The 16,471-nt window shown below is 44.7% G+C and overlaps 1 protein-coding gene across 1 annotated transcript in view; it reads right to left on the bottom strand.

Moving 5' to 3' along the window:
* Positions 1 to 16,471, bottom strand: part of LOC311145140 (dedicator of cytokinesis protein 8-like) — a 68,840-nt gene that overhangs the window by 38,246 nt on the left and 14,123 nt on the right. Inside the window, exons 3-9 of the mRNA XM_084181334.1 lie at positions 10,574 to 10,749; positions 10,009 to 10,080; positions 9,267 to 9,375; positions 7,168 to 7,380; positions 6,983 to 7,068; positions 6,184 to 6,250; positions 1,536 to 1,685 (exon numbers count right to left, since the gene is read on the bottom strand). Of these exons, the coding sequence (XP_084037460.1) occupies positions 1,536 to 1,685; positions 6,184 to 6,250; positions 6,983 to 7,068; positions 7,168 to 7,380; positions 9,267 to 9,375; positions 10,009 to 10,080; positions 10,574 to 10,749 (873 nt within the window). The remainder of the gene's footprint in view (positions 1 to 1,535; positions 1,686 to 6,183; positions 6,251 to 6,982; positions 7,069 to 7,167; positions 7,381 to 9,266; positions 9,376 to 10,008; positions 10,081 to 10,573; positions 10,750 to 16,471) is intronic.

Consider the following 16,471-nt stretch of genomic DNA (forward strand, 5'->3'; position numbering starts at 1 on the left):
GTTCATAATGCCATGCACCCTAACAAGGTTCCCAGGGCCTTTGGAAGAGAAACAGGCCCACAGCATCACAGATCCTCCACCATACTTCACGGTGGGCATGAGGTGCTTTTCGGCATACTCATCTTTTGTTTTACGCCAGACCCACTTAGAGTGTTTGTTGCCAAAAAGCTCAATCTTAGTCTCATCTGACCAAAGCACACGATCCCAGTTGAAGTCCCAGTGCCGCTTAGCAAACTCCAGACGTTTACGTTTGTGAGTGTTAGTGAGAAAAGGCTTTTTCCTTGCATGCCTCCCAAACAGCTTGTTGGCATGTAGAGAACGTCTGATGGTTGTTTTGGAGACTTTGTGACCCCAAGATGCCACTCTTTGATGCAATTCTGTGACAGTGAGCTTAGGACTTTTTTTTACTTCTCTTACCATCCTCCTCACTGTGCGTTGTGGCAAGATAAACTTGGGACCTCTTCCAGCCTTGTTTGTCACTGTTCCAGTTGTTTTAAACTTCTTAATGATTCCTCTGACTGTAGATACGGGCAAGTTAAGGCGAGTGGCTATTTTCTTGTAGCCATTGCCTGACTTATGAAGGTCGACACAAATCTGCCTTACTTGAATGGTGTGTTCTCTTGTCTTTGCCATGTTGACAAATGGGTAAGAGAATTAGGCCTCTGTGTCACGTCATATTTATACCCCAGGGAAACAGGAAGTCATGAATTACTAATTAAAAGTTCCTAGATACCCTGACCAACTTTAGCAACTACAGAAAAATATATTTTTAAAAAATTAAATTAAAATTTTCAGCGGAATTGTTAGGGGTGCCAATAATTGTGGGACACATGATTTCAAGTTTTTTTTTTTCTAAATATGTGATTTTTTTTTTTACCACCAAAGTCATGTACTTAAATAAAAGGTTGGATTTTTCTCTTTTTTTGCATTTGGGTTCTATGTTGTTTAAAAAAAAGGAAAATTTTTGGAAGTCCTCGACCACATCTTAAACAGGGGTGCCAATAATAGTGGAGGGCACTGTATATATATATATATATATATATATTATTCTTTTTTACTGGCCCCCCGTGGGAAACGAACCCACTGACAACCAACTGAGCTACATCCCTGCCGGCCATTCCCTCCCCTATCCTGGACGACGCTGGGCCAATTGTGGATTCGAACCAGGATCTCTAGTGGCACAGCTAGCACTGCAATACAGTGCCTTAGACCACTGCGCCACAGGGGTCTATGGAGAGTTACCTACTGTATGCTACCTTAACACACAGATAGATAGTGGCACCATAGGTAATACGTGTGAGGAGGTACATACGTCAGGGTCGTGGGTTCAATTCCAGCTGGGGCCAACCATATGAAAATGTATGCATGAAGTGCACTACTGTTCAGTCGCTTTGGATAAAAGCCTCTATTAAGTGGTATATATTTAGTTCTATAGTGTAGCAACTGTAGATACGGTAGGTGCCGTACAGACGTGTGTATTACCTGAATGAGCAGGTACTGTAGATAGGTGCAGGTAGATGAGATGCGTATCTTACCTTGATGACCAGGTAGATGTCTGGGGAGGGGTATGTGATGGAGAAGATGGCTGCTCGGGAGAGGGTGGAGTGGTCCGTCTGTGGCGTGTGGGATTTCAGGAACCCTTTAAACTGGTCTGAGTTCAGATCACAGTAGAAGTTCTCGGATATCTGAGGAAGTCAAACAGAGAGGGTTAGTGTTAGAGTTGACCTTAGTGGTGGATTACATGAGTGTCCATTCATCCCATTTATCTCATGGTAGATAATATGGCTAGAGAGGCACCAACTGGAAGAAAATTGACAGAAATACGGGGGAGACTACCTGAACTTGTTCAATAAGAAACGCTCATTTACAGTTTCCAATGCAAAACGTTTTGCTACGGTGTGCCCTAATGATCTAATTCCAGTAGAGGAATTAGTATTGGGACACGGGCCTTTTTCCTCATCCTACGTTCCAGCTGGTTTGTGTCCGACAGGCTTCTGACACATGTTATATTCGAGACTGGTCTCCATACAGAGTGCTGTTGAACCCACTCCCTCACCCAGCTGAGAGCTCTACTCTAAATCACCATCACACAGACAGTACTCTGGCCCTACTATAATACCACACAGACAGTACTCTGGCCCTACTATAATACCACACAGACAGTACTCTGGCCCTACTATAATACCACACAGACAGTACTCTAGCCCTACTATAATACCACAGACAGTACTCTGGCCCTACTATAATACCACACAGACAGTACTCTGGCCCTACTATAACACCACAGACAGTACTCTGGCCCTACTATAATACAAAACACAGTACTCTGGCCATACTATAATACCAGACAGTACTCTGGCCCTACTATAATACAACAGACAGTACTCTGGCCCTACTATAATACCACAGACAGTACTCTGGCCCTACTATAATACAACAGACAGTACTCTGGCCCTACTATAATATCACAGACAGTCCTCTGGCCCTACTATAATACCACAGACAGTACTCTGGCCCTACTATAATACAAAACACAGTACTCTGGCCATACTATAATACAACAGACAGTACTCTGGCCCTACTATAATACAACAGACAGTACTCTGGCCCTACTATAATACCACAGACAGTACTCTGGCCCTACTATAATACCACAGACAGTACTCTGGCCCTACTATAATACCACAGACAGTACTCTGGCCCTACTATAATACCGCAGACAGTACTCTGGCCCTACTATAATACCACAGACAGTACTCTGGCCCTACTATAATACCACAGACAGTACTCTGGCCCTACTATAATACCACAGACAGTACTCTGGCCCTACTATAATACCACAGACAGTACTCTGGGCCTACTATAATACCACAGACAGTACTCTGGCCCTACTATAATACCACAGACAGTACTCTGGCCATACTATAATACCACACAGACAGTACTCTAGCCCTACTATAATACCACAGACTGTACTCTGGTCCTACTATAATACCACACAGACAGTACTCTGGCCCTACTATAATACCACACAGACAGTACTCTGGCCCTACTATAATACCACAGACAGTACTCTGGCCCTACTATAATAACACAGACAGTACTCTGGCCCTACTATAATACCACATACAGTACTCTGGCCCTACTATAATACCACACAGACAGTACTCTAGCCCTACTATAATACCACAGACAGTACTCTGGCCCTACTATAATACCACAGACAGTACTCTGGCCCTACTATAATACCACAGACAGTACTCTGGCCCTACTATAATACCACAGACAGTACTCTGGCCCTACTATAATACCACAGACAGTACTCTGGCCCTACTAAAATACCACAGACAGTACTCTGGCCCTACTATAATACAACACAGACAGTACTCTGGCCCTACTATAATACCACACAGACAGTACTCTAGCCCTACTATAATACCACAGACAGTACTCTGGCCCTACTATAATACCACAGACAGTACTCTGGCCCTACTATAATACCACAGACAGTACTCTGGCCCTACTATAATACCACAGACAGTACTCTGGCCCTACTATAATACCCCAGACAGTACTCTGGCCCTACTATAATACCACAGACAGTACTCTGGCCCTACTATAATACCACAGACAGTACTCTGGCCCTACTATAATACCACAGACAGTACTCTGGCCCTACTATAATACCACAGACAGTACTCTGGCCCTACTATAATATCACAGACAGTACTCTGGCCCTACTATAATACCACAGACAGTACTCTGGCCCTACTATAATACCACAGACAGTACTCTGGCCCTACTATAATACCACAGACAGTACACTGGCTCTAGCAATAACCAAACAACATTACTGTGGTATTCTGGATACGAAGTTATGGAACACTTTACTGTAAGTGTCCTTATGAATGCATTTATAAAGCCTTATAAAGGCTACATAATGAGTTGAGATTATTTCTCAGCTGTGTCATTATTAAATGTTTCGTAACACTTTACATGTACCCATCATCATACAGCATACAGCCTACACAACACTGTCATAGATATGACATGCTAACTGTCCCAGGCAGAGATTTCACATAAAGTGTTTTCAGTGAATGTAATGTCTCAAAGTGATGTCCTTACATTCTGTCTCTTTCTTAATTAATCTTTCCTTGATTCCTCACGTCCTCTCTCATCACCTACCTCCTTCTCAAAATTCATTAGAGGAAAAAAGGTTAGAGGGGATGGACATAGGATCTCTTCGTCCAATACGCTTTGAGAAGGAGGCAAGGAGAGAGGGTGTAACGAATCGAGGAAAGACAAATTGAGAAAGAGCCTCTGTTTCTATGGCTCCTCCCTTGTGACTGTGTCCTGAGAAGAGGATGACCCTACGGTGACCCTGTATGCTGTGAGTGTCATGTGAGGTCCCATTACCAACCAATTTACAACTTCCTCATTGCACATGTCACAATATGAGTCCTCTACAACAGTCTTTAACACTTCATAGCAGGACTGATGCTGCTGCTGGCACACAACCTAACACAGCATGGATTTCTTCCTCAGTCTCTCAAGTTTAATCTCAAGCAGTCAGAAGAGAGTGACAGTTCTAAATGTGTTGGGTGGGGAAGTTTGTGTGTGTGTGCGTATATTTGGGTCAACACTTCACATTTCAACAGTTCATGTGGTCTACATAGTGACAGCATTGCAGTGTGTTAACTTTAAAAAGCCAAGAGTTCCACAGGACTTCATTTTAATTTTGATGAAATGCAGCACAGCTGATGATTGCTGGCTGTGTTCTAAACATCTGGCATAAACCTCACAATCCCCTGTATGCACCATGATTAGTATGATAATATTTATACTGTAGGCCTACAATACACACACCCTGGTAGGCCTAATAATCATAACCATCTTCGCTGTAATAATCTTTCATATACCCATGGTTTTGGTAGTGTGTACTGTAACCCTCTGTCAGTCGGTCAGAGCAGGACAGGATTAGAGAAATGTTTCCAAGGAATTATATCAACATCTGCTGCATATTTCCCAGATGTGAAACCAAAACCGCATTACAACACTGCATTTCACTGCATAGAAACAGTATAGAGATGGTGAAAGAGAGAAATAGAGGGACAAAGAGAGAAATAGAGGGACAGAGACAGAAAGAGAGAGAGAGATAGATAGAGAGGGAAATACAGACAGACAGGGACAGACACAGGGACAGACAGAGAGAGAGAGAGACAGAGAGAGAGACAGAACCTCAGTCACCAAACCCCTCTGTTCCAGATTGAGTCATGTCAAGTGTAATTAGTTCAACATGCTGGACAGTATGTCATCCTGGTTCATAACAGAGGGATGTTTCATTGGCCTACAACATGGTGCCTTTTTCAGGCCCATCTGCCTCCTCCTCTAATGAATTCAATAAGGAGGAGTGTTAGAGTGTTAACCTCCACAATAACACATTTTGCCCTATGGATATTATGGAGAACAGCATCACCTGGTTCCCAGTGCATAATAAAGGGAAAAGCAGTACAAAAAGACCGTAACACTTTCAGACTGCCCAACCAGGATGCAGTGTGGCCAGATGACCAAAAGGTCAGTGGCACAAATCCAAATGTGGTGCCCTTGAAGCCTAAAACTTCAATCCAAAAACCATCCAGCTGTGCAAGTCCATAACACACATGCTACTAGCTTTGGCTAACAGAGTTGTGTTTGGATAGGAGAGTACAGTGTGAATCAGATGGGTTGTTTGTATGAACACGGCTATGATTGGTCTACTGGAGAAGCTGCTCAGTCCCAGTGCTTCCGGACATTCTGTCTACTGTGGCTAAAGTCTTGGGACATCCCACTGATCCACCACTTCACTGACCACCAACACAAACCTGACACACTGGTCATGAGATCACCTAAAAGATAAAACAAACCGTGCCGACGAACTGACCAGAACATCGGCCATCATTTTCTGTTCATTTCCTGACGATTGTACATGTTGAATCGCCACTGTTCGCCGACAAGCAGCACGTGACCTACTGCGCACGGCCAACGTTTGCTATGGTGAGTCTTGTCCTTAACACGCATTAACCTCCAACAACTTCAAGCTTCAACAACATGAAGGCATGCAATTCTTCATGACCTCATAACACACAGCGGGCCAAAGAATACAGCATTCTAAAAAAGCACAAAACCCTTCAGAAGGAAACATACCTTTTTCTTCTCTCTCAGGTCATACAGAGCCAGGGTAGCAAACAGTGGTTCGATGTCAATCTCAAACCTACGGAGGATAGGGGAGAAAATATATCAGACTGTCATTTCACGGCAGTGTGTCGACCAGCCAGCAAACATCATCAATAAGCCTGACATATAATGACCTTTTTTCTATTCTATAATGTTCTGCATTGTTGAGGGAGCTAGCACATAAGTATTTCGCTGCACCTTTTATAGCTGCTGTAAACTGTGTATGTGATGAATACATTTGATTTGATTCTATTTATCAACTCAGGATACTCAACAGATGCAACAGCAACATGAAATGTTGGTGCATGCACTCGCATAGCACTTAGACTTGGAACTGAGCCAATCGAGTAATGAGCCCAACTGAAAGTTGGGACAGGCAGCTGCCAAAACACTGCTTAGAGATGATGCAGAACTTAGCTGAAAGCAGCTTTATGGTGTGGGAGAGGCAGAAAGAGAGAGAACAGAAACAGAGAAAGAGAGAGACAGCGAGAGAGAGAGAACAGAGAGAGAGAGAACGAGAACGAGAGAGACAGACAGAGATACTAGCCCACAGAAAGAGTGTAAGACAGGGAGAGAAAGGGAACATTTCCCCATTATTCATAATGTGGGATAATCTACTCCTTCTCACACAAACTTTCTGTGGGCTACACTCCTCCCCTCCCTCTGCCACCCTATCCCACACAATATGTTGATTCTCACATACATGTAGCTAGTTAGCTAGAGGCATACAGTTATTTTCCTTCTGTGAAAGGTAGTGTAATTCCCATACTTGATGGCCTGGCACCGGATGATGATCCTGTCTCCCATGTGCTCTTTGGGACAGTCGGGAATGGGCCGGATCTCCACTGCATCATCCTGGAATACCAGAGGAATGTCATGGATCCAGCCACTCAATTCAAGTCAAGCATGCACAGAAGCATGCACTGTATTCATGCGTGTGTCTCCCTCTCTCACCTCGTCGGCGGTTGGGTACAGGGCAAACAGCTCTGGGTGGCGGTTCCCCTGCCGGGCTTCCTGGTTCAACCTGTCCAGGTCGTCATGGTTACTGAAGTGCAGCAGCCCCTCCACTCTGGGGTCAGGGGTCAGACCAGAGCGGAGGTCAAAGTCAGAGGAGGTCAGGGTCCTGCTGGAGTCATCACTCAGTACCGCCAGGGAGGGGGACTTCACCTGTAATAATTATGACTGGTATTAGGAGAGAGAGGAGGACAGGGAGGGTGAGGAGGTCGGAAGAGGATGGGAGAGAGACAACATCCCAAAATAATGTTGAATTCTCCCAACAAAATAATGTTACTTCTCCCAAACTAAAGTTTATTGCATGTAGGCCTAAATCAGTGTTCCAAATAATTGCAGAACTTTAAGTGTATAGGCCGGTAACTTGCTATGCTATGGCAGTGGAGCGATAAGACGTCCATAGGTGATTAACTGTGTGTGAACATCAAGAGAATCAAGACAAACTCATGGAATCCATAACTAACGGGTTTCAACTCCAGGGAAGCCCAGTAACTTCTGAGTAAAATGGTGCCTCCTACCACCATGGAGAGGTCATAGTTAATCAGGGGGTATTACGTCCATATGGAATTAGACTCCAACTGAGCTACATGACTGGACAGCTCTGGATTCTCAGGCTGTGTCCTGCTTTCAACCACCACCACCATCACCCCTACCAACCCCCTTCCTCCTCACAGCACCCCCTCACCCTTCATCCCTCTTCTCTGTTGCAATCCTGCAGTAAATTTGCCTCATTTGGTTTAAAATATTTGGTTTGAATTACTCAAATATGTTGGCTTCTTCAACAATCCTAAAACTTAAGAGGAAACATCCATCCATCTTCCATCTAACCTCCACACCCCCACCACTGATTAGCTGTGCCCCTATCCCACCCTTGCTAATGACCACCAGAGTGTTGCAGTGTGAAGCAGGGGACCATTAGAGGCTGAGTGACAATAGGCCGGTTCTTCCCCTCTCTCTCTCTTTGGCCTAGAGCGGATGGGAAAAACACGGCTGGAACAAGGGCCTTTGGTTTGGGTGATTATGACTTGGTAAGGCTGGGGGCTGGGGCTGGGGCTGGGGATGGGGCTAGGGATGAGGCTGGGGGATGAGGCTGGGGATGGGGCTGGGGATGGGGCTGGGGATGAGCCTGGGGCTGGGGATGAGCCTGGGGCTGGGAATGAGCCTGGGGCTGGGAATGAGCCTGGGGCTGGGGATGAGGAGCTAGGGCTGAAGACAATTTGGCTGGAGAGACAGTAGAACTGGCTGGAGGCTGGGGTTAGCTAGGGCTTGCTGGGGCTGGTGGACCTTGGGACTTGGGAGTTGGACTTCACTGTCAGGGGCCAGATTTGAGCTCGGGACCATGGACTGACAGAGGTGGGGGGCTGGAGCAGGGGGCTGGAGCAGGGGTTGGCTGGGTGCTGGCTGGAGATTTGGCAGGACAGAGAGCTGGATGCTGGCTGGGGCTGGTCGGAAGCAGAGGGGGACTGCATGAATATTCACGTCTCATTGTGTGCAGGGCAGGCTGGGTAGACATGAGGGAGACGGTGCCAGGATGGAGGTCATAGGAATAACAAAAACACTTCTGTGTTCAGTGTTGTGCTGCCCAATCCCTCCCCTCGCTCTGTCTCGCTGTCTATGGTTCCCTCTCTCTGTTCTCTCTCTCCTTTTCTCTCCTTGTCTCTCCTTCTTTCTCTCCTTTCATTGCACACCGATTAGAATTTTCTCACCAGAACAGAGATTCTAAAACTAAAAGACAATCTATATCTATCAATCCGAGGAGTCAGGAGATGTAGCTTGAAACAACTCTAGTATTCAGGTTTCATGTTATCTTTCTCTGATAGAATACCCAGGGTATCATGTTACTCTGTTTATTTCCTTCCGTAATGTAATCTTTGGATCTGATACCTGCATGTCCTACTACTGTATACTCTGAATACACTCTGGTCCTCTGATAACAATGGGACTGACAAAACTGCTCCTTATGGACCCAAACCCTGATTTATTTTTTTATGCCCTTTGCTGTTGTTGTTGGGTATGCATTGTTGTGTATATTTTGTGCTTACCGGTGTCTCTAGTTTCTCTGGCTGGACATCGGACTCAAATGTCTGTTTCTGCAGAGTTTTGTGTAGACTTGCCCGCTCTGAATATGCACTCCAACCATCTCCCTGGCACCTGCGTGCACACACACACACACACACACACACACATACACACACACACACAGTTACTGATAAACCAGTGCCATTTTTATCTGATCAGAGCAGAAAAGATGTAGTATTCCACCCCCCACATACACACAGAACCCCAGGATGTGGATGAACACCCTGACCAGGAGACTGTGTGTGAGTGTGTGTGTGTGTGTACCAATAGTAGATAGTGGGCCTAGGCTGTGATAAGTAATCAGTGTGTGGTATGTGTGAAGATAGACAGAGGGGTTATCACGGTCTCTCAGACATCTCTATGTTGACAGACAGACAGACAGACAGACAGACAGACAGACAGACACCCACACACCCACCTATGGTGCTGCATCTGAGAAAGAAACCACTGCATAGGTTTCCTCTGTATAAACCACTGCATAGGTTTCCACTGTATTGTCTGCACCAGTGGTCTTCAACCCTGGTCCTGATGACTGAGCCACATGCTGGCCCAAGCCTGCACACCAAGTAGCTCTCCAGGTCCAGGGTTAGTGACCACTAGCGTACACATATCTAGCATTTTACAGGTCAGTAGTCATAAGGGAAAGGAGATTAGGAAAGAAAGCAGACCCTGAATGTGTCTAAGAGTTGATCAAAGGAAGCTTACCTCCTGCTGACCATCAGCCAGGGCTGGGTGTAACTCTGAACACAGTCCCTCACATGGGAATCCAACTCCACCCTATAGAAATACAGGAGGCCAGAGAGGGAATGAGAAGGATGTTAAGCACACACATACACACTCATTACGCACACACAATCTGTTTCCCTCATTCTGCATTCCTATCTCATCAGCACTATCTGTACCATCATGTTCAAGGTGAGTGACAATCCTAAAACACTAAGATACCACTGACAGAATATTTTCACTATTTCACACCCTCTTGGGTTGTAATAGCCTTCTGAGGTATGCTTGTTCTATTACATGATAAGCCATCATAGTGGGACCTAGGGAACTAGTGGGTGGGGCGTCATCTGGACACAGATATAGGTTCATAATGGAGAAAGTTACTGGGACTATTGGACTAATAGCCAGACTTAAATCAATGCCTAATCCAGAACTCTAGACCATCCCTGCTCTCTCCTAGATCTGTGGGGATCTGATAGGCATAAGTCATCTGGTAACATGTATGGTTGAGTTTATTCTATATTGATCATGTGACCATGCGACCCACCCCTCCTCTGGTACAGAGTGGCGTACGGTCCGACACTCCTTCTCCACCAGTTCTACTTCCAGGTCATCATCAGGGAAATCTCCAAGCTCCTGCATGAGGGCGGAGTCTCCACTCCGCAGCTGTGACATCAGAAACTCTTCCAGGTCCAACGGCTCAACCGCGTCATACGACTGGGGCTGGAGAGACAGAGAGAGAAGGGAAAGGGGTAATTAGACAGACAGATATCATACTATTATATACACCAAGTGTACAAAACATTATCAACACTTGCTCTTTCCATGACATATACATTAACTTGTCATCCATCACATTATTGATGTCACTTGTTAAATCCACTTCAAATCAGTGTAGATGAAGGGGAGGAGACAGGGTAAAGAAGGATTGAGATTGAGACATGGATTGTGTATGTGTGCCATTCAGGGTGAATGTGAAAGACAAAAGATTTAAATGCCTTTTGAACAGGATATGGTAGTAGGTGCCAGGTGCACCGGTTTGTGTCAAGAACTGCAATGCTGCTTGGTTTTTCACGCTCAACAGTTTCCTGTGTGGATCAAGAATGGTCCACCACCCAAAGGACATCCAGCCAACTTGACAACTGTGGGAAGCATTGGAGTCAACATGGGCCAGCATCCCTGTGGAATGCTTTCGACACCTTGTAGAGTCCATGCCCCAACGAATTTAGGCTGTTCTGAGGGCAAAAGGGGGGGTGCAATTCAATATTAGGAAGGTGTTCTTAATGTTTTGTGCACTCAGTGTATAGGGAAAGGGAGATACCTAGTCAGTTGTACAACTGAATGCATTCAAATGAAATCCGCCTTTAACCCTTAACCCCTCTGAATCAGAGAGGAAGTAGAGAACGGGAGAAAGAGACGGTGACAGAGACGGTGACAGAGACGGTGACAGAGATGGTGACAGAGAGAGAGCGGTAGATGTAGAAAATAGAGAGAGAAATATTTGCATGCAGAAGGCAGGAAACGGTTAAGACACAAAGATACCACGCAACTACATGATGGCATTCTTAAGGTTATGAATAAACCACTGTAGTGCATCTAAATGTATCATTGATAGAGAGAGAGAGGGGGGGAGGGGGGGGGGGAGAGAGAGAGGCATAGAGAGAGAGAGAGGCAGAGAGAGAAATTGAGAGAGCGAGAGAGGGGCATAGAGAGAGGCATAGAGAGAGAGAGAGAGAGAAGCATAGAGAGAGAGAGACATAGAGAGAGAGAGAGAGAGAGAGAGAGAGAGAGAGAGAGAGAGAGAGTGAGTTTATATAGCCCTCAGTCATTCCAGATATTAGAGAGCTGTGAGGAGAAGGAGGACAGGTTGGATCACGACTCTGCTCTCAACAACCTCAGACCTGTCAAGGAACGAGAGGACTGAGCTAATATACAGAGAAAATGGTGTAGGAACTTTACATAGAAACTTTAGATTTAAACTGTACATGTAATGTGTATTGTGTATATTTGTGTGCTTGCATGTTTGTGTATATATTTGTATTTAGATATATGTTTTTAATGGTTAATTTCTGATCATGTTAGTCTATCAATCCTCTTCATAAGAGTCTAACCCTCTGCAACCATACTGCAACCCCTGGGCAACTATCCCCCTATCCTAACTCCCTATTCTAAGGGGTGACTGAGTCCCCCTCATGACAGCTCATATGATTGACATAAAGACCTCTGTCAAATGCAGATCAGAGGAGAGAAGTATCACGTGTGTAACATCATTTCAGACAAAAACCGACAACAGTTCTTGTTAAGTTGGTGTTGTGCCGTGTAGTTAACTCCGTAACTACTGTGGTGTTCAATGGAATTACTCTTCACATGGAAGCTGTAAGACACACACACGCACAAAACAATAACTGAATGGTATAAAAGGGAACTTGCCAATTCTGTTCTAATTACATCACTAGAGCATTAACTGTGAGGTTGCATACACAGTAGTTCAGTTACTATATAGTAATGTGTGAAGTGTGGCTCAGAAATCTGCCAACGCAAGCAAAGATCTGAATGGAGGATAATCTGGAGAGCACTTCAGAAAAGCTTAGATCACACAATAGATGAATACCTATAAATCAGCACTCTACAAACTAGAGAGAAAATCATGTTCCCTTTAAATCACATCACATTGTTACAGCAATATACACAGTCAATGCAACAACTTCACACATCCAGCCTTATGCCCAGAAAAGGAAAGTGAACTGTTGTGTTACCATCTGTTTTTTTAAATGCTGCTCTCAGCAACAAGACTAATTTACATGACAGCCAGGTGTCAAATGGGGGGAGAGAGAGAGAGAGAGAGAGAGAGAAAGAGAGAGAGAGAGAGAGAGAAAGAGAGAGCGAGAGAGAGAGAGACAGAGAGAGAGAGAGGCGAGAGAGAGACAGAGAGAGACCGAGAGAGAGACATAGAGAGAGTGAGAGAGAGAGACAGAGAGAGAGAGAATGCAACAGAGTGTAAAACAAAGAGGTGAAAGCCGAGACCAGAAAACAGACCAAAAGAGATTGATGATGCGTTCAAAATAAATGGTATGTCTTTACCAGATGGATCAAGGCGTCATAGCTTGTAGTGTGAGGAGTGAATCTGGACAAGCGTCCTAATACTCCCTCACTTCTTTTAGTGAACCCCAGACATTTTAATGCTTGGGGAATCATGGCTACATATCTCCTTCCATAATATATATTATCTTTCCCTTCCTTAGCATGGGAGCCAAATGAAACAAATAAATTAAAATGTATGCATGCCTCTGTCCCAACTCCCAGGCATGCTGCGCTATGGAGCAATGCTCTCAGCTGGTCCAGCAACAGGCTGTTGTCCCTACCAGCAGTCAGACTATTAGACTACCTCAGTGTTTCTCCTGAAGCAGCAAGCAATAACGCTAACGCTGGAATACATGTTTCAATGACTTTGTGCATTTTGTTATTATATTTGACAATACTTGTAAAATAGTGTATTTTTTATACAAAATATACACATATGTATTTTTGGTTTTGTCTTGACTCGAGGGTGTTTTGTATTTTGTCAAAAATATATTTGAGGATACATCTTGCCTATCCCTAACAGTAAGACAGTTATACTATCCAACTCTGCAATGTGTAATTTCAGCCTAATGAACAACCCATAACCTACTTCCCCAAGCTGAAACCCTGAACACAGTCTGTACCAAATACGCAGTCTAACACCACATTACCTGCCTCCAACCTCACAACACTGGATGCTTCACATATTTTAAACAGAAAAGTGTAGGTCTCTAGGTGACCGTTAGTAGAAATAGAACACAGGTACACTGAATTGGAAGTAGACTTACCCCGCTAAATACTCAACATGTAAGAGGGAAGTTGACAAAATGGCGCATTCCGGAAACAAGAACCTACAGACTGTGCAGACTACTGGCGGTTACTGGTTTCTGACAACTCTCTTCCTCTAGAAGAGTTAACCACAAGCTCTTGCAAGACTCAGACAACTCCAAAGTGACTCCTAGCCCCTACCCCAAGACACTTCGGTAGATGTAAAAGGATTGGATAGGTATAAGCAATATGGTGGAACCTAGTCCTAGCCTTTCAGGGGGCAAAGTGGAGCCATCATCCTTAATACCCATCTAATGGTTTAAGGTCCCTACGTGAAGAAGGTAAGGGAAGTGACCAGGAGTTGATTAGGTACGGAGCAGCATTAAGTTAAAGTGAGGTAAAACACTTGTCTACAGGAAGTGAAATCAACAAGGCCTCCTCCAATCAGCTTCTGTGTTTCTAGAGATAGAACCCCACCACACAAACGAGCAAGTGTACACTCTGACAAAAGTGGGCATGCACAGACAAGCGTAACAAACACACACACACGTGATCCATCATTTTGGAAATGACTTACTAATAACAATACTCATCATTATAAGTCCTACAAATAGAGAGATGAATCATACAAATAACCATCATCCCACACATCTGCCTGCAGCTCCACTGATCTCCTCCACCGATGGTGCACCAGGGGAAAATATCATTAGATTATGGTATTAAAAACCGCTCTCCCGCATCGCAAATCCACAGATATAACAGATTTGCCTGTGTAAGCTGGAAGGTAAGCAGGCCGTCCCATCCCTCTACAGTAGCCTGGGCCCTGACCTATTTCCCAAGCAGGCTAGAGCTTAACCATAATAACTAGGGGATGGGCCAACTCTCCCTCCTCTGGCCTAGTCAGCTGACTAGCAGCAGAGAGAGAAATATCTAAGGGCTCAAGCCTAGAGTCAGTGAGTCAGACAGTCAGAGACACAAAGACTTGACGCCTAAAGCCTGGTGAATATACAGTGAGGGAAATAAGTATTTGATCCCCTGCTGATTTTGTACGTTTGCCCACTGACAACGACATGATCAGTCTATAATTTTAATGGTAGGTTTATTTGAACAGTGAGAGACAGAATAACAACAACAAAATCCAGAAAAATGCATGTCAAAAATGTTATAAATTGATTTGTATTTTAATGAGGGAAATAAGTATTTGACCCCTCTGCAAAACATGACTTAGTACTTGGTGGCAAAACCCTTGTTGGCAATCACAGAGGTCAGACGTTTCTTGTAGTTTGCCACCAGGTTTGCACACATCTCAGGAGGGATTTTGTCCCACTCCTCTTTGCAGATCTTCTCCAAGTCATTAAGGTTTCGATGCTGACGTTTGGCAACTCGAACCTTCAGCTCCCTCCACAGATTTGCTATGGGATTAAGGTCTGGAGACTGGCTAGGCCACTCCAGGACCTTAATGTGCTTCTTCTTGAGCCACTCCTTTGTTGCCTTGGCCGTGTGTTTTGGGTCATTGTCATGCTGGAATACCCATCCACGACCCATTTTCAATGCCCTGGCTGAGGGAAGGAGGTTCTCACCCAAGATTTGACTGTACATGGCCCCGTCCATCCTCCCTTTGATGCGGTGAAGTTGTCCTGTCCCCTTTGCAGAAAAACACCCCCAAAGCATAATGTTTCCACCTCCATGTTTGACGGTGGGGATGGTGTTCTTGGGGTCATAGGCAGCATTCCTCCTCCTCCAAACACGCCGATTTGAGTTGATGCCAAAGAGCTCGATTTTGGTCTCATCTGACCACAACACTTTCACCCAGTTCTCCTCTGAATCATTCAGATGTTCATTGGCAAACTTCAGACGGGCCTGTATATGTGCTTTCTTGAGCAAGGGGACCTTGCGGGCGCTGCAGGATTTCAGTCCTTCACGGCGTAGTGTGTTACCAATTGTTTTCTTGGTGACTATGGTCCCAGCTGCCTTGAGATCATTGACAAGATCCTCCCGTGTATTTCTGGGCTGATTCCTCACCGTTCTCATGATCATTGCAACTCCACGAGGTGAGATCTTGCATGGAGCCCCAGGCCGAGGGAGATTGAAAGTTATTTTGTGTTTCTTCCATTTGCAAATAATCGCACCAACTGTTGTCACCTTCTCACCAAGCTGCTTGGCGATGGTCTTGTAGCCCATTCCAGCCTTGTGTAGGTCTACAATCTTGTCCCTGACATCCTTGAAGAGCTCTTTGGTCTTGGCCATGGTGGAGAGTTTGGAATCTGATTGATTGATTGCTTCTGTGGACAGGTGTCTTTTATACAGGTAACAAACTGAGATTAGGAGCACTCCCTTTAAGAGTGTGCTCCTAATCTCAGCTCGTTACCTGTATAAAAGACACCTGGGAGCCAGAAATCTTTCTGATTGAGAGGTCGTCAAATACTTATTTCCCTCATTAAAATGCAAATACATTTATAACGTTTTTTACATGCATTTTTCTGGATCTTTTTGTTGTTATTCTGTCTCTCACTGTTCAAATAAACCTACCATTAAAATTATAAACTGATCATTTCTTTGTCAGTGGGCAAATGTACAAAATCAGCAGGGGATCAAATACTTTTTTCCCTCACTGTAG

The sequence above is a fragment of the Coregonus lavaretus genome (assembly GCF_964263955.1).
Source record: "Coregonus lavaretus genome assembly, chromosome: 17".
NCBI lineage: Eukaryota > Metazoa > Chordata > Actinopteri > Salmoniformes > Salmonidae > Coregonus > Coregonus lavaretus.